The sequence below is a fragment of the Rhipicephalus microplus genome, chromosome X (assembly GCF_043290135.1).
Source record: "Rhipicephalus microplus isolate Deutch F79 chromosome X, USDA_Rmic, whole genome shotgun sequence".
NCBI lineage: Eukaryota > Metazoa > Arthropoda > Arachnida > Ixodida > Ixodidae > Rhipicephalus > Rhipicephalus microplus.
The window spans coordinates 269,568,206-269,587,749 of record NC_134710.1 but is presented as its reverse complement, the minus strand read 5'-3'; the positions used below and the strand labels follow the sequence as shown (position 1 = coordinate 269,587,749).

General features: G+C 43.1%; 1 protein-coding gene across 1 annotated transcript in view; it reads right to left on the bottom strand.

The window, feature by feature from the left end:
- Positions 1-14,818, bottom strand: part of LOC119161519 (frequenin-2) — a 340,020-nt gene extending 325,202 nt beyond the window's left edge. The window contains exon 1 of the mRNA XM_037414042.2: positions 14,619-14,818. Within this exon, the coding sequence (XP_037269939.1) occupies positions 14,619-14,682 (64 nt within the window). The 5' untranslated portion in view covers positions 14,683-14,818. The remainder of the gene's footprint in view (positions 1-14,618) is intronic.
- Positions 14,819-19,544: the final 4,726 nt, after the last annotated feature.

The window sequence follows — 19,544 nt, the reverse complement described above, 5'->3', positions numbered from 1 at the left end:
CTATTCTGTGCGCCATAACTCAGGACTTCCGGACAATCACGACGACTTGTTTTGTGCACGGGCGCACCAGCGCGTACAGGAAAAACTCCATGAAACACCACTTCTCGCGGTCTGATCCACAGTTACTGCAGAAGTGGGAAACATCAATTCCACGCACGGGCAAAAGGTTGAAAAAAACGTGTGAGGTGTGCGATGTTCACTTTCAAGAAAGCAACATCATGAAGACATGTGAGCATATCATAAATTAAGAAGCCGTTGACATCGACTGTGGTGCATGGGCCTTGAGTAGTGATGCAGTTCCTTATTCATTTCCGAACCTCCCAGGGTACTTGCAATGAATCCACAAAAGACGAAGGCTGCCATAGAAAAGCGTGTCTGTACCCCAACTAACTGCTGTTGCCCTGCGGTCAGCCACAAGAATACCCGCAACAGGTACCCACTCCTTCGGTGGTTTTAGTTTTTCTGAGCTAGTGCCAAAAAGTGCTTCACTTCAGCTTCCCCGTAAGTGAAGTTTGGTGGTACCCGACTAGCCAAAAAAGCTCCGGTAATTTTCTTTTATAATGCAGAGGTCAAAGAATACATCTGCTGCATCCTGTAGCGTCATTATCCGCAAGGATTTGACCCAACGTGGTTTCGGCGAGCGGAAAATTGCTGAAGAAGTTATCTTTTGATATACCACAACGGTAATTCAAGGACTCAAAGATGGTCATATAAGTTGTGCACTCTTTGCAGTCTTGCCTCGGCTGTCCACTTCTTGGCACTCAGCGAAAGGAGAAAGTTGGTTTATTAATAAACTATTCATCACAAAAATTGTGCCGTCGTCATGCTGACAGAAGTAGATGTGCGTCTTGTGTAATTTTAGCGAAAACACAAAAACAAGAATGGTAGCAAAACCCAAGAACTAGGTGCAGGATACAAACAGTGAATTAAGGACAGATACGCTTGATCTGTGCCACTGCCACTAGATGAAAGGACAAAACTTGAAATATGCCAGCTGAGTGAAAAGTTCAAGACCTCGTCCTAAGTGACTCGAATGCCTTAGTTCGAGATTTGCCTGAAGTGGAGAAAGTGTTAATTTGTGCATCCATCATGCAACAAGCGGCAAAATCACCGAATAGGTATAGGTCCACAAGAAATTAACTTCATGCTTTGCTGCTGAAGCCTACAAGCCCGAAACGTAACAAGAAGCTTTTGGAATTTGTGTGAAATTCAAACGCTCGTTACACATGTACATTGGATACATTTCTGTTTTCATAGGTTAAATGAAATAATTGTAAACGAGTGTGGAATCGTGGAAAGTGTTCTTGTGTCAATGTATTCATATTCTTACTTCCCCAAAGCTCACAACTTTAGTTTGAATGATCAGAAATATTACCCACTGACAGACACCCACAAATTCGAATACTTCAGAAGAAGAAAGTGCAATGGTTTATGTCACCTGAACACAGAAAAGGCGTCATTTCAGACGATTTTAAACGAGGCTCACAGCGAAGACTTGGTTTCAACTTTCTTCAGGGTACGGCCGCCCGAGGTGCTTATCGCTGCGCCAAGTTAATGTCACAGCGTCGAAGATCCCTATGCCAAGACTCATGAAAGCAGCTTCTGAATAACTAATCTGGAACCAGATGAGTCACAGTTTGTACCGAGGCTTCGTTGAGACGTAGCGACTGCAATTGAGCTCCGAATTTCGCTTCTACAACATAGTAAGAACCGGAAGTTCAAGTGTGGCAAAATGCCTTTGATCTGAGAGTGCATGCCTAGCATTATCCTTACGCGAGCTATTATTATTTTACCGAGCACTCGAAAAGACGCACATCTCGCCTCAATGCCTGAAGTTGCACTTCCCTTGCCTAAAACAAGAAATTGTGGCACGGGGTTCTTCCGTAGCCTGTAATCTTTGTGTAAACGCTGCACGCCGGTGACACTGCACCTAGCTGTAGCAGACAAACCTCGTTTGCTTGTTAAAATGTTCGACTTCAGCGCCGTGGTGGCGGGAACTGCAGCCGGCCGCCTGCTTCCCGTAGGCGAAGCGGGGAGTTCGGAAGCTGAAAAAAGTATTATCTTTGCCGCGAAGGCGAAGCAATGAACGCGATGGCAACAAATTTGAAAGTACGCACGAAACAAACTCCCAGGTACACATGAACGCGAATAAGCATCACAGTTGTTACTTCGCTGTGTTTGAAAAGCCTACTCTTTTTGCAAACGAGACTGTGCAACGATTGCAGTGACCTTTGTGTACCCGGTGACTACAACAGAATCATTCCGGTGAAAGGCCAAAGCAAGCCAAGACGTACGATCCTCCCCACCGCGAGATAAGAGGGCGTGAGTGAGCGTCCACCCCATCCTCTTCGCGGGACAAAGTACGCGTGGGAGATGAGAGCGCGCCCCGCCGCGTCGTGACGACGTGGCGACGCGTGATCATTGCGCCATCTTGCTGGTAATGCTGAAAACACAATAGTTCCCCCTCCGAAAAGCCCGTCACCAGCAATAAGTGGTAGATATAAATAGCTTGCCGTTTGAACTTTGAAGGCCGTGCTTTTCCGTGGCTCAGTGGTTAACGCCTCGCAATCACGTTTGAGAGGCCCCACGTTCGATTCCGCACGCCAGAGTCTCTTTCTAGAATATTTTTCTTTCTAGCATTTGCTTACATGTATTACGTATACACATACGGTGAGTGACGGCGACACCGACGCCGGCGGCGAAGTCCAGCCGAGAGTATCCATATAATTGCTATCGCGATATAAGGATCTGTGAACATTGGCTCAGGTACAGTGTGTTCGGGTAGCAACTGCGAACTTTGATGACATGTGCGAGGTTGCGCGCTTTATCACGACAGGGATCATTTCACGGCTGCGCGTTACGTTGTGAGAACCACCTCGCCCGCTGCAATAGTTGCATTGCTTTATATCTGCGTTTTCTAGAGTAATGTCATTTCAGATCCTAAAGTAGTTTGCTTCTAACCTTGCTTCATATAACGTACCAATTTGTTATTATCACAATAATTGATTCGCCCTAGCGGCAAAACTGAATTTTGTCGCTATTTCTCAGTGTTATTTTCGTCATACTCTTGATAATTCATGTTGCACTTGCAGTTAATTCTTTATGTATTAATAGGATATTATCCTACCAACATGATACTCATGTGATTACAGGTGTCATTGCGTATGGGTCGCGTGTAATCACCGAGCAAATGTCACGAGAGGTGAACACAAAGGATAAAGTATCTTGTATGGTTCAGTTTCTGAATGCGAAGTCGCGGGTTTGATAATCGTTCACGGTGCATTTAATGCTGAATAGCGCAGAAATCGCTTTGAGCCAATGATTTTGGTGCGTATTACACACTCTAAGCGTGGTAACCAGTAAACATAATTTTGTCCACCGAAAGTAAGAGTCACCACTTTTTGAATGCATGCACACTAAGGTACTGTAACCTTTGCTATTAGGAGCAAAAAATCACATTTATCAGTTACCGCGTTTCGAGAGTAATCCGAAGCGTAATTAATGTTTCTGAGCGGTTCAAGACGGCGTTGACCATGCGCCATGAGCGTATCTTATAGGGAGAGAGAGAGAAAGAATAAAATTAGAGAAAGGCAGGCAGGTTAACCGAAAATTGGAGCGTCTGGTTTGCTACCCTGCACTAAGAAAAAGGGGGATAGGGAAGAAAGATGAGAAAGAAAACGAAGAGCGAAATAGACGCGTGAAAGAGAAAAAGTGAGCTGGGGTGCTATATAGCCTTTTAAATAGCCCACTACTGCGCAAAAAGTTCAATAAGACATTCACTGATTTTCTGTGCGAAGACAGATCATGTCGCCTTTCAAGCACTGACTGTTCTGAGAAGGGTCTGTTGTCAAGGCGAGCTAACGCAGCAGCTAGCTGCCGTCTTTGCACGCTGTAACGAGGGCAGTGACAGAGAACGTGCTCTATCGTTTCGAACAATTTTATCAGACAGAAAGCCATCCTTATGAAGCACGTAGTAATAGCGACGATCCCAAGAAGTTCGGAAGAAATATACCCAGCGAGCAGCTAATGTCATCGTGGATTACTAGACATTGGCAGATGATAACGTCGTAAAAAACAAAACGAAACAAACTAGCCAATAAGACATAAATGGACTGGAGCATCGAAAAAGCAAACGAACGACCACACTGCAATTAAAACGCACGTGTGATCGATGCAGCAGGACAACAGTGAAATGTCCAAAAAAGAAAGGGACGGAGAGAGTGGGAGGAGGGGTCAAGAAAATCGTTCAGGTCGAAATCCATACCCAAGGCCAGGAATACACGTGCACGCGGGAAGGGCAAACATGGGGATAAAATATTGTCGAAAACAGGACCATCGTTAGTAAGGAAGACGACGGCTGCAGATGCTTTACGAGAATGACAAAAAGGGCAAACGTTTTAGAAGAAACTCGGCATTAGTCCGCCTTTGAGAAGTCATTAGAGAGCATTTAAAAGCACCGACGAAGCTGTCCCCTTGGAAACATGATGTAGAAAGCAAGAGTCGTTCAGGGGGGCAGTAATGAACAGCCTCGACTTTAATGAAGGGAAGGCTGAAGTGCCTAATGTTAAGCAGTCGGTTTAAGGATGCAGCAGGGTCACTATGGACGAGGTACGGCGGAAAAATAGAGCAATAATAATAACAGGGAAAGGAAAAGGTAGCATGTGTCGAGCACAATTCATACAGCCTGAAGTGAAATATTACGTGCGCAGCTGCACGCGGCGGCGAAAGGACAAAAGCACTGCAGAAATCGGTCTGTCGCAGTTCAGTTTTCCAAGACAGTTCTAAGAACGTATGACTCCAGGTCTGAATGTCATTTTTCAAATGGCAGCATTCTAAGTTTTTTTTAATGACCTACAGATTCACACAATATTACGGAACACACAGTAAACCGAAATGAAATGTGCAGTGCGTGGCGGCTTCTGCTACAATCACACAAGATGTTCATAAATATTTATTGGAGCTCATGCTTAAAAAGCTTTGAGGTTCAGGCAGCTTTGAAATTTAACAGGCATTATTACGTACATAACTGCGCTGTCAATGCATCTGCATGAGCAATGAGTTAAGTGCACCATAATATTGCGCTGAAAATTATTGGCTCCTGCATGCATAAACTGAGAAGTAAAAAAAGTATGAGCTTATTCACTCACGTGTGACTGTGAGGCCATCATAACTTGGTATGCATGTGCCTGTTTGCGCATGCGCGTGTGCTTGTGCTTGTTACTTTCTGCCCATGCCTTACAGGTTGTGAGTACATGCATGTTCACTCGCAGATACCAAGTACATGTCAAAATAGAACAGTCATGCAAAGTCAGCAAACTTACCAATGGGTGCGTGAGTATAGGTTGCTCCTAATCTGAAGAAATAGCATGCTCGTACAATATGTTTTTATTAAATTACGTTGTACTGGTTTACGTGCGAAAATCACAATATGAAAAAAAATCAGGGAGTTCGAGGGAGAGGGCTAGAACACCAGGTGGTCTAAACTCGGTAAGTTTCTGTGGAATAGCAGTTTGCTATGTGACGTGCATGTCCGGACACAAGTGCGTTTTGGGCTTTCATTTGGCTGAACAGCACCCTATATGGTAAAGGCAAATGTATTTCTTTAAAGTGTACTGCTGATATAAGGCGAATGTAAAAGGCAAGTCCCCTTAGTTGATCACAGAAGTTGCGACGAAAACTTGTTTCATGTAAGTTTTTTACATTACCGCAGTGTTCCTCCTTTTTCAAAACTGGCGTGCGTGCGCATAACCAAAACGCTAATTAGGGTAGCAAACCAGCTGTCTATAGGTTGGTTAACCTCCCTGCCGTTCTTTTCTTCCTATTTTTCTTCCTATATGCGTGCGCTCGTGCGTTTTGAAAGCAACTTCGCCACAACAAAAGTGATGTCGATGCAAGCTGCGTGCCCTAATAGAATGTGAAATCCCAGAAAAAAAATACAGCGTCTGTCTCTTGTATATCGCATTCAATCATTCGTCGCTTCAACCTGAAGGGCTCGGAAACCGGCACGCATCCCATGTGAAGTTTGGCAGCTGTTTTATGAAAACGTAACGGGCGCTTTAACCAAAACGCACGGAACGTGAAACAACCAATCGAAGAGCAATAAATATGCCCGACGCGGGAGTGACCTTTACAAGAGAGTATTTGCGAACTCGTTAAGTTTTGATCACGTTTGTTTTCTTTTTGCCGAGAGAGCCAAGACTGTAGTAAGCGAACTTGCTGCGCATGGTGTCTTTTCCTAATGCGTCACATTATTACTGTTCTTCTTCATCTATGTTTTTAGAGTAAAATAATAATAATAATAATAATAATAATAATAATAATAATATTATTATTATTATTATTATTATTATTATTATTATTATTATTATTATTATTATTATTATTATTATTATTATTATTATTATTATTATTATTATTATTATTATTATTATTATTATTATTATTATTTATTGTTGTTGTTGTTGTTGTTCCAAAACAGCATATACTAATGGGTAGGAGCACTTTAGTTCATTCCAATTAATTTTGAAGATCTGTAATTCATTAACGTCAATTTATGTACGAGCGTTCTTGGGTGGTGCTCGCATGAAAATGTGGGTGCCGTGACACCGTATACCTGCTGAGATACCACTGGTGAGTGAAGAGCAAAACGACACTACTCATTAAAATATGCGCTGTGATGTTAGATGCTGCGTACTCATCGAGCAGCTCAGAATTATGAAGCTTCTGTATTGTTCTATAGGTCCGCCTTTAATTACGTGAAACATGTAACTGCGCCAAATGTGTAATTTGTGTAATCATAGTAAGAAACTGGATACGACGATCGATTGAAAATTTATATTCGTCACAGAACTGAGGAAATTGTATCCCACTTTCGAAGTACATATGGCACGCAAAGCATTGCATGCAATCTTGAGTTCTTATTAAAGCATGTCATTGGTAAGAAAAAAAACACATAAACAGATTTATCTCTCATAATTGAGAGTATACGTACAGGCACGAAATGGCTACTGGCCAAGCATATTGAACAGAGGTGATTCGAGCAGCATTGTTAACACGCTGCGAAACAGTCCTAGTATTGGAACCTTCGTGCTTCTGGAACTTTGTTCTGGTCCCTTCTTCTGAGAGAAATAAACATACCACCACCACCACCACGGTGTAACGGAGGCCTGCAAGCTTACTGAGCCGTAAGGAAGTTGCTGAATACAGCGCTCGATCATGTAGTTCGTTTCCTATGTCCCTGTCTTTGCGCTGACGTCTTTTCTTCTTTTAAACTGAAACTCCGATATCAAGACTCGACCCGGCTAAAGTTATTGCATAAGCTTGCAACGGGAGCCAAGATGTGCATAGGTCCGCCATTATGTTCAACGGCTGCTCAATGAAGCCACTCGTAGCGCACGCAGGAGATAAATACAGAGCTATGTTCCGGAGCAGACGACATGCTTCAGACCTATTCGCACGCCCTGAGCAAGGTTGCATTGTTACAGCAAAGGTGTATATAAGTAAATCTTCTCGAGTACAACCCCCGTGGCCAAACGACAGTACAACAGCAATTTTACAGCGTTAGGCCGATACCGGTGGTAAAAGCAGTGGCTTAAAGAATTAAAGTGAATTGGAGGTCCTAGCTATAAGTGAGCTAATTGTGACCGAGTTATTTAAACATGAATAATTATTTAAATGTTAAATTGACTCAAAAGAGCCCCAAGTGAAACTCAGGTGTAATGCGTTTAGTGAAGCTCTGAGCAAAAGTGCACCCGCTTATCGAGTAGCGTGCTCTAAGAATACAGCGAAGGCCTATTCCACCACCACAGCTTTCTCATGCGCGCTAAGATCGAAAAGCTCAATAGCTCGCTTGCTACCTTGCAGCGAAAAATGATGTGATTATCTTCCACATTCTCACAATGTTTTCTCACCATGCGGAAGGCACGAGCGATTTGTCTTGAATTCAAGAGTGTTTGAAACAAACTTCATGCACGTAGGTTTGATAATCAGGTGGCTGCATTTTGGTTCCTTCTGTCAGCTGATAAGTGATGCAGCCAAAAGACAATTGTGAGTGCGATCACGCCATGGTGACCACTGACAAAGCAACATTTGTTGTTAATCATAATTCGGAGCTGCTTCGCTGTTCGATAAAGCAACGACGATGGAGCTCACGGAAACTAGTCAGCGCGGAAGCCGTACCATTGTGTCCGTAAAGTTGGTGACGCCACGCAGATATTGAACATTTGCCCCATTTTTCACAATGTCACGGCACTAGCCGAATAGTGGCACGAGCGCTGCAACGAAAAGTTATGCGCAATTCTGCTACCTGCGGTACCATATACAGGAACACTGTCTCGGCCAGAGGAGGACCAGTTCTTACGACACCACACCATCCCCACCGCACCGTACGCTGCCTGCTTTGGCACGCAGCATGGTGCGACCGCTCCAAAGAGGTGGCGGCCGCGCGACAATACTAACGGCCAGCTGGCGTTGAAAGGACAAAAAAAATTGGCAGGTCCCACGTACAGTGTGAATCGATGATGTGCGAAGCACGAATGAGCAAGGTTGATATATCACTTTAAAATCAGCACAACGTTACGAGGCGGACGTAAACTGTGTCGTACATAACTTCCATGTCATGATCATCATGTTTGATTGTGTCATTTCCCTGCGTCGTCTACTATTGTCACGTGATTTGCTATATGTGGAGCTAGCGAAAAAGCCGCAAGCGTGCTATGAGCGTTGCATGTGGTCATGTTTTACATGACACTCATGCCATGATTATTATGTTTGGACGTTTCATTTACCTTCGTCATAAAGTTCGCATCACGTAATACCATGTTTGGTATATAAGAAGCTGAGAAAACGCCCGCGAGTGCATCATGAGCGTGGCATGTAGTCATGTTGTTCCATGGCACGCATCTCATGATTATCATGTTGGCAACTGTTACGTACCTTTGTCATTCATTCACGTAACGCATTGCTAAATTCAGTATATGTGAAGCTAGCGAAACGGCCACGAGCGCATCATGAGTGTGGCATGCCATGTTCTTACATGACACACATCTCATGATTATCATGTTTGCAGCAGTCATATTACTTCCTCATTCATTCACGTCCCTTAATACCGAATTTTTGTATATGTGAAGCCAGCAAATCGACCGTGAGCGCACTATGAGCGTGGCGTGTAGTCATGGCTTCCATGACATGCATGTCATGATTTTCATGTTAGGGTCTCTCATTTGTGTTCACCATGCAGTCATGTCATACCATACCAGTTTTGCAACATGTCATGTGAACGAAACCACCGCAAGAGCAGCAAGACCATGAAATGTAAATTATGACATTAATGACACATCAGGATTTTCATGTTACGACTTGTCACTTATGCTCGTCATACAGTCATTTTTGGTATTGATACCATTATCAAAACGGCCTGGAGAGCTCAAACTCGTAGATAGATAGATAGATAGATAGATAGATAGATAGATAGATAGATAGATAGATAGATAGATAGATAGATAGATAGATAGATAGATAGATAGATAGATAGATAGATAGATAGATAGATAGATAGATAGATAGATAGATAGATAGATAGATAGATAGATAGATAGATAGATAGATATGCTCTAAGTCGCCGAAGTTCGCTAAGAAATACTTCGCATTTAACAGGCAAACCTCTTTCAGCGCCCAAAGATGACACAGATGACAATGAAGTGTATGGTGTCCTGCATCAGTACGTCACTATCGGTGATGAATAAAATTTCAGTGTACCAGAACGTTACCGCCTATTTGATATCGTGAACAAACATTAAGAAAACTATGAAGAAACATTTTTGTAACTTATTTGAACAGTAATTATATTGGGTTTGGAATGCTGTCCTGTACAAAGGGTTGGGCGCTGAGGCCACGTTTTCTATACTTTTGACCTGTTGACCGGATGTTCTCGCTTGAGAGCCCGGAGTATGTATAACGTGCAAGATCATTTGAACGTCGCTGTCAACCCCACATAAGGGCATTTCATGCTTATATAATACAAGCCTTCTGAAGAAAACATTGTGGTGCTACATAAAATAGTGCTAACTTGGTGCGTGCAGTGCGACTATCACACAAGTTATTGTTTCTTGTAAACATCTCCCATCTCCTCTTTAGCGCTGATAGAGCAGGAAAGGAGTTCGACCAGTGCGCGAGGATCTATATGCTTCCTGCCAATGGTCTCTGCAATGGATGATTTACCTGGTCGCAGGCACGACATATCTACGTCGTGAAATGTGAGCGAGTGTCGCAATAATAGGTGAGCGCCAGTACAACTCGCACTAGAGTAATACTGTCCGCAGTTTTTATAGAGGTGGCATTACGTATATGTCTCATAAATACAATGCGTGTTTGGCACAAAAAAGAAAGGGGGTCAATAATATTTTAATAAGAATTCGCCTTAATTACTGTTAAAGCGTTAGAGTAAGAATCACACCGTGAGAAACAAAATGAAATCGAATGGCTATTTAGTCATTACGGAAGGAAAAAATTTTAAGAACTCGAGAAACCCAGAAAACTTGCCCGTAAGAATCCACGTGGATAAGCACATTAACAATAGTGCTTAGTGGGGCAAAAGTGGGGAGTTTTCAAATTATTTGCAGCTGATGCCAATGAAAATATATTGCTATGTCATAGCTTGACTAGCTTGATTTGTAATATTTTTGTCACAATCGGCGCTGTTTAACCAGCCATCGCGACGTGAAGTCGCTGAAACTGCTTCAAAACTCAAATTCTGAACATGTAGTTAAGCGGACATGAGAAGGGCCATGAGACAACTTCTTAATTTTGGTGAACCGTAGTGGAGTATAGTGGTGCTTGCCCAATCCTTGGTTGAGCCCGGGAGAGAGTGTGGAGGAGGTTCAAACGCCACACCCCCCACCGTCACCTCCAAATATATTCAATTTTACATGTGTATATATACACCCACATATACAAACGCATGTAATTGGTGTTTCGCATCGTTATTTATCGCGTGTTTTCAATCCTTGTGTCGTTTCTTCTTTATTTTGCCTTCACCTTGCTTCGTCCTTCGTCTCCAATTCCTAACGATCCGCAGTGGCACCAGCGCCGTCAATACGAATTGAAGGCGCACGGCCACAAACGCACCTGCCATGCAGTAAAAGCGACCTGGAACCTTTTCGTAACAAACCGCTTCGTGGCGCGCTCGCCGCTACGAACATTTACCGGAGAAATCTCGCTCGGCAGACTCGTAGCAATTTCGCGTTGCCGCGCCCAGAAGCGTGTCCGAGAAGCATTACACTCGTTGTCACGCGAGATCGGGAATGGCGAGAGTGCTTTGTTTAGAACCAATGGGTTCCTGCAACAGCGGTTCTAGTGAACCTAACCGTTAGGCCTAGCTGCTGGCCTTGACCAACTTTACGCGTACCGAGTCCTTTGAAAATATACAGTGGTGAAGGCTGTGGCACAGCGTGCATTGTGAACGTTGCATTCGTCGTGGTCACCTTAAACTCAGGAAAATGGGAGTGTGAAACCAAATGTGTCGTAGTTTTTACACTGAAAGATGTCGTGACACCACGACAACACCTGTTTTTGTGGCACAGTTGTCCTCCACCGTCGCTGGCGTCGGCAACCACTCTAGCATCCAATGAAGAAAAGAAAGGAGGGGGGGTCGGCATGATTTAACCCGACACTGCGTGGCTGTCGAGTACTGTATACCACAGAGCTATGCCGGTGCTTGAAACTTCTTCGGGGAAAACACACATACATCATGTTGGTCAAGGAATCACGTTAACAGATGTAATATAGCCTGGTACAAAAGCAAAATAGTACCAGGTGTAACACTGCGCGAATTGCTAAACAACGGGGTGGTTTGAAGCTCATCCCCCAAACAAAGGCCATAATTCTTCGTAGTCATCAGCCACAGCATCACCAATGTAGACTATTGCCTTACGGATGAGTAGTGGGTACAATGGTACAACCCGCAAGAGCATTTAGGCAGTAATCGCTACTCAGCATCGTCCTCTTCAACTAGCACGCTTGAGTAATATCTATGAAGTCAGATTGACGGACTGCCATCTATCACCTCATGTCAATCACCTCATGCGACATTTGCAGGCGTTCATCACGTCAGTCCATCACCTCATGCGACATTTAGAGGACAAGTAAGAATTAACAGTACACTACAACGCTCCCATTATATCACCTGAAGTCATTTTGTGGTAGTGGCTGATGATCAGCATCGTTTTGTCACAGCTGCCTTTCCTTTGACCTGCGCGCCGGTGGACGGGAGGACAGCAACCATTGGTCACGAAGTTCGACAAACTTCACCCCCTTTTGTCATATATAAATATATATATATACCCAAGCAGCGTTCAAGGATGCACCTGAGTGGTGCAACTACACATCGCCGTGCCCATCGGTTTTTCGGCTACCACGCATGGATGTCACAGAATAGTAAACACGAAATTTCTTCTGCATGATGTGGAATGAACACGCTTCTGCGACCACACACAATTTCAACCTGCGGGTTGCACCGCACCATGAGTAAACTAGCCCAGAGGAGACAACATCATTGTTAACATTTAACAACATCTTGAGACCTTACTGCACAACGCAGCCCGTTCATCACGCTCCCGATTCCAGTATAGGAGCGTAGGCTGCAGCTCTGCGGCGCCTACAGACCAACAATTTCACAAGTATTTACTCTCTACACGTCTACACATGCTATCCAGACCCTCGCCCGGTGTGCAGTGCCTTTATAGTGACTTATCACATCACAGTAAAGTGCAAAGATCTACCCTTTTTCCGCCCCATGCCCTGGAGTAATGGGAGATGGTGCTGCGGGAAACACCCCCCCTCCCCCCCTTTCTTCAGTGCCGGCGCTAACTGGTCCACCATACAACGGATGTCACACAAATTCAGAATATGAGTGCTGGACTGAGCACTCTTCTCTAATTTTTCATTAAATTTTGTTCGCTCAGTCAGCGCCGGCTATTGTACAGCGGAAGTTAATGCTGCCGAATTAGAGAACAAAATTACGATAACTACCAACACAATTCCTTTAAGCGGGTTGACTATTTAGTAAAGAAATGATTGCGGTTCACCCGTTTTCATTACTGCGCATTCAAAAACTTGTACAGTATATAGTGACAACAATTAGCGAATAAAAGAAGACGCAGCAGAAACCTGACATGGGGCTATAACAGAGAAAAACTAAAATTGTGCCTACGCATTTCACACTCATGGTATCAATAAGGCGCCTATATACCGTCCCACGAAATACAGAATAACATTCCGTTTTCTCCGCGTCGTCACGCTTCGTACCACACATGTTGGAGGCGTGACGTATTAAGAAACGACCAATGACAAGCGCTTTATGATCGAGCGCTTCTCCCTATAGTATTCCGTAATCCGACGTATGGTACGGGCCCGTAAGATACATTATGTGATCTGGTTCCCGTGGAATGTCAACTTGCATTAAGCGTGCCGCGTTGCTTCTGCAACGGTCTGGCTGAGAAAGTAAATTCTTCGTGGTTATCAGGATGCTTCCCTCATATATATAAAATAGATACTCTTGTTGCATAGTTTCTGCATTTTTCATGTCTCTCAACTCTGACCCACACAAAGCTTTTTTTTTTTTGTTTGTTATGTGCAACCCATGATAAACAGTCCACAAATTATGTGCTTGTATATTTTTTAAATGATGTCCTCGTGCTATTTGGACATAAATGTCCCTTGCACCGTTAAAGACAACGTTTCATCATCATCATCATGATATTACTTATTCACTCATGTACTATTACGAACATTTTTTAAAAGGCATGACATTGACTTGTTGCTTTCGGCATACGCTTATTTCAAACTCGGCCGCCGAGTACAATTTTTATGCTGCTGTTGCAAAGATATCAGACATTGCCTGAAATCCAAGTTATTGGAACTACGTGGCTGCTCTCAATAAAACAATAAAAACTGCAGTGAATTCAGTTTTACGCATCATTATATTCGCCGCCTGTTAATATAAATGGCCAATTTAATGTTTTCAGACAAGAATGTCCAGTCATCGGATTGCAAGATTGTCTTAAGAGTTGTAGTTGAACGTGCAGTAAGCTCAACTTAAGCAAGAAACAACTGAAAGGGCTTCCGGAATTTGAAGGAAAAAAATAAATAGGGGCCCGTATTCACAAAGCAGTTTCGACTCTGGAGCGGCTTGCAAGAATTGGCAACGGCCACGTGTGATTAGCGCAGATGCCCGACCAATCAAAAGAGGATCTCGAGAGCAAAAAGCTTTGTTATTTCAGACACCAATCGGGCAGTGTATTCACTAACCTATCCTCCCGTTTTGAGGCTGGTCATATTCGTGATTTGAAGGCCGTTCTAACGCCAGCCGTTAAGGCAATCTCGTTATTTTTATCTGAATACACGTCTTTGTGAAAACTTTTACGCGCACCTGGCAATGTCATAGGTTGTTTAGTGAGCACGTCGGTTAAACTTAGTCAGCAGTTAACGCGCAGACCAAATATTCGCTCAATTAATTGATCAAGCAGAGGGCCAGACAATCAATTAATTGATCGATGGTCAACGAAAGTGTATCAATAATTTGTTTGTAAGAACCTCGAGTTCTTTTTTCGTCTGCTACTCACAGTACGTCTCATTGACGAGCTGGTTGACGACCTCCTTCTTGAGTTTGCTGTTCTTCTTGCCCATGGCTCAGCGTTCCCCTGGTCACCCTCGGCTTGCAGCTGGCTGGTCTCGCACGGCACTGCAGGCTGTCGTTGAGCGGTGAGAGCACGTGTGCTGCTGCTGCTGCACGGGCGGTGGCGCGGGCCTCCGGTGACCGTGCGTCCGCTGCCGGCGGACCACTCGCTTCGTCTGGCTCCGCGCGTGGTTCGGACACCGGTAAAAGGGGCGCGCACACCGAATCGAGCGCACCCAGCGTCGCCGCGCAGGTTTCCCTACGGAGGGAAGAGCACCGCTGGTGGCTGGCGCCATCTGGCCAAGTTCGCTGGCACTGGCCTCACTGGTCGTACACTTAAAGCCGGTCACACCACGTGCTCAAGCGAGGACCTTATCCTGCAAACACCGAACGGCGTTTTTTTTATCTTCCTTATGCTTTGAAGACAGAAATGTTATTTTGCTCAACAGGAAATGCGGAACACGAGATGCGAAATTGTATAATGTAGCTTACGTAAGCGCCAACACGCCTTTCAAGCAGTCACGACAGATTAAGGTCAAATGACGTGTGCCACCGCTCACCATTTTTTTTTATCTTTTTCCATGGGGCAAGCGCTCACTTCTTGCATTTTCCCGCCCTCATTACTCCCTTTATCCCTTGCCCTCACAATAGCTTCTTTTACTTTGTCACTTCAGACAAAACTTTCTTTGTACCTAAGTTGATGCATTGACATTTTTTGTGTAGATCATTCATTCTAATCTCCTGGCCTCATCCTGGGTATAATATATATATATATATATATATATATATATATATATATATATATATATATATATATATATATATATATATATATATATATATATATATATATATATATATATATATATATATATATAACCATCTTGAGCCTGACTACACCCACTTCTGGGCAAAGGCCTCTCCTGCGTTTATCCAATGAAGCCGGACCTGTGCTTGCTTCGCTAACATCATTCACGGGAGCTTCTTAATGAATCTCGTTTGCCCACCCAACTTTCTTCGTCTCTCTGCCGTACTTGCGTACCCTTGGAATCCTCTCCCTCTCTCTTACGGCTATCTTGGCTTCTCACTGCAAGCCCTGACCAAGTCCTTTTCTTCTGATTTCGACTGATGTGTCGATACCTCACCTTGGGTCCCTGACCCTCTCGGCCCTCTTTTTGTCCTTTAATCTTACATTTAATTTCATTTCCACGACTCCCTAGGACATATTCTGTTTATTTTAATATTTTAACATATAAAACAAAATATTCACATATGAGCCTATGGCGGTTCCCATGATAGGGACAAGGAACTACCAACAATCGCACGGGGGAAGTCCTCCACAGTCTTGGAAACGCATACGAGTAAAAAATAACATAGAAAGAAAAAGAGAAAGAGAGAGGACGAAGACAGGAGAGAGACCAAAGGAAAACGTGAGGAATAAATAGTTGGGCCAGAGAAAAATAACTTGTCAAAATGGTTGGTTGGGCGCGCGGGTGATTCATAATGGTTTGAAATACGAGAGCTTGTCCGCGTCTAGGCGTTTCACTGTCCGTGCATCGCCCTCGTATTTCAAACCAGAGAAAAAGACTGAAAGAACTGGAAGCAAGAAACACATTGAAACAGAAAAAGAAATGGAACATAGACAAAGAAACATAGAAAGAATGAGTAAGAGAAAGAACTTGGGACAACGTCAGAAAAGGAAAGAAATAGAAATAAACAGAGACAAGAAGACATGCTCAAGAAACAGGAATTAAATGAAAAAATTAAATAAAGAGAACATTTGTAAAAATACCAATAACGCAAGTGTCAGGACTGCCGATGTACGCATAGCTCCACTGTCTCTTGAACATTGCGCCTAGTGTGCAAGCCAATACGATTCATTCATTCATTCATTCATTCATTCATTCATTCATTCATTCATTCATTCATTCATTCATTCATTCATTGTTTATTTATTTGTTTGTTTTACAACTTGTAGGAATGAAACCCTTTCGGGCAATAGAGCAAGTAAAAAGAGGGGAACTATACCAAAACTTTTGAGCTCCAATCACTTCTGTGCCGCAGGTGGTTGGCCAATGAAGCTATGATATCACATGATTTTGTGTTGCGGCTGGGCACTTTGAAAATGAGCTAGATCTCGAGGTAAAAGTATTCAAAGTAGCCATGTCATAATTTTATCGCTATTTACAGCCAAATAGAAAAGAAGAGGTGTTATGAGTAGAGCTTTCATTATAAAATCTTAACTAATACCTCTTTGAATAAGCAAGGCCACAGAAATAAGACCAGAAATTTTCTCTTTTGTTCGGTCTTTAATTCAGAAATTCGTTTCAAATAATTAACAAATTATTACAATTAGAACCACGATATCATTATGGAGGACGCCATAGGGGACTCGGGACTTTGGAAATCTTCACCAACTGGTGTTCTTTAACGTCCACTGACATCGCACAGTACACGGGCCTCTACGATTTTGCCTCCACCGAAATTCGACCACCATGGACGGGATCGAACCCGCGTCCTTCATTCTGGTCAGCAACCGAGCCCCCAAGCAGCTACACCATCATGGTGGACTAAAGTTTACATGATACGAGTCTAGCCTCAGATAACGATGAAGATAAGCAGCGCAGCTTCGTTTACTTGCTGATATATGTTTTTTAACACTGAAGCTGTTTAGCAAATCGTTCCTTGCGAGATGATCGCAAAAAACTATCGTAATGTTATCGGATTTGTGCCACTGTGCGCACTGTCAGAACACCAGCATTATCATAAATGGCTATGTACCACAAATCTGGATAAATACCGTCACTCGTCGCTAGTCTACTAAAAATAGAGGGCAACAGTTTGCACTACAATAAAGCGATGGCGGCGGGCTGAAGGCCCCGAGTGCATGCAATGAGAGAATACTCTATGGAGAACGGGAAAGGCAACGGTAGCTGCACGAAGACCCCGTAGCAACGGAATGCCTGCGCCAACGATGACCTACCCGTGGATCTATATGAGATCTGCGAATGCTTGGTTTTCAGCGCCAGTTCCTGTTTTCGAAGTGGGGGCAACCATGCCGTGTCTGTGGCTATATGTGACATAACTAAACTTTTTCTTCTCTGAGAATCAACGCACAAATAACCTATAGCATATATAGCCTATAAGCGGCCTAGAAGCAACTAATAAATTTCCTTACGGAAGTCCAGTGATCACAAATACTTTGTTAAGGTTATAATTGATGCATGAACAACAGAAGACCTTCCATACTCCTGGAAAATTGCAAGAGTGGTCCCAATTATAAGACCTGGAAGAGCACATTTATCCATCAAATCTTTCCATCCTGTCATCCTGATTAGTTGTCTATGTAAAGTCATGAGAAAAATGATCGACGCTAGAGTCATGTGTTGGACGGAATGTACGAATGTGCTTCCAAGAAATATTGCAGGCTCCGCAGGCGCCGGTGCACTATGGATGTCATTCTGGACCTCCTCACTTACGTCTATCATGAGAGGAACTGTGGAATAATCGTCGTTGCAGTATTTCTAGACATAAAGCCAGCATTTGACACAACCAGCTACGTTCATTTACTACACGGTTTAATTCAGCTGGGAATAGCTGGTCGAATACTAAAGTGGATTGCAGAATTCTCAAGAGACAGGAAAATATTCATTGACACAGCTGACGGCAAAAGCAAAGAGCATGAAGTTATTCAAGGAGTTCCGCGGGGTAGTGTATTTTGATCATTTTTATTTAATTGCATTATGGCTGAGTCATCTCATATCTTACCTGGCAATTTGAAATGTTCACTATATGCAGACGATCATATATCTAACATGATTGTCCAAGCAGTTCAGAGAAAGCTTCAAAATGGCATAACAACCTAACAATAATTATTTACTTTTTTGAGAGCACAGGCATCATTCTTTCTCATGAGAAAACAGCTGTGCTTACCTTCACAAGAAAATTACTTAAGAAATTCAAGTTTTAAATAAACTCTCGACGCCGACAACTTGTGCGACAGCACAAATTATTAGGGGTTAATTTAGACAGACGTCTGTCTTGGGCTCCACAGATAAAAACCTTAGAGGTAAACGTCAACTCCCTAATAATATTTTACGCCAACTGACTGGAGTGAGATGTGGTAGTTCATGTTCTTCTTTATTGCGTGTACATTCATCAATCATACGACAAAGAACACCTTACTCCGCCTGGTTCTACGTGGGATATCCCGTATCTTGGATGGAAGGATGAAAATATTGTTGAACAGAAGCCTTCGTATATGTCTTGGAGTACCTCAGGCGTCCGCCAATGCACTAGTATTGCGAAGTTTCATCAACCGACTTTCCGTGCTCTGAGATTTGCGGAAACTTGTCGACATTATTTTCGGTTGGCAACACAACCCACTAATCATCCCCTACGCCGAGCTGTTCAGAAGAGGTCTGATACACGGATACACAAAATTATAGAAGAATGCAAAAGTTTACTGCCTACGCACGAGTACTGGCCTCCATGTGCATCCCATCAGCCATGGCCACTTTCTATTACCGATAATACAACTTCGATCCCAGAATTGACTTGTATAAATGATGCGCCTATTTATTTATTTATTTATTTATTTATTTATTTACTTATGCCATACCGACCGCACCACATGGCATTACAGTGGGGGGAATAAAAAAAGAAATGCAAGACATACAGAAGGCAGTAATCTACAGGTTCATCATGGGAACATACATAATGCATATACATGAAGATGTATTGCGTACACAATAGTGCACGATTGTGAATGTACGTGCAAACAAAGAATAAAAAACACAATTAAAGATACACAAGCATACGTATAAACAACCTAACAATGAAGCATACTATAGATATAAAAACATAACTATAT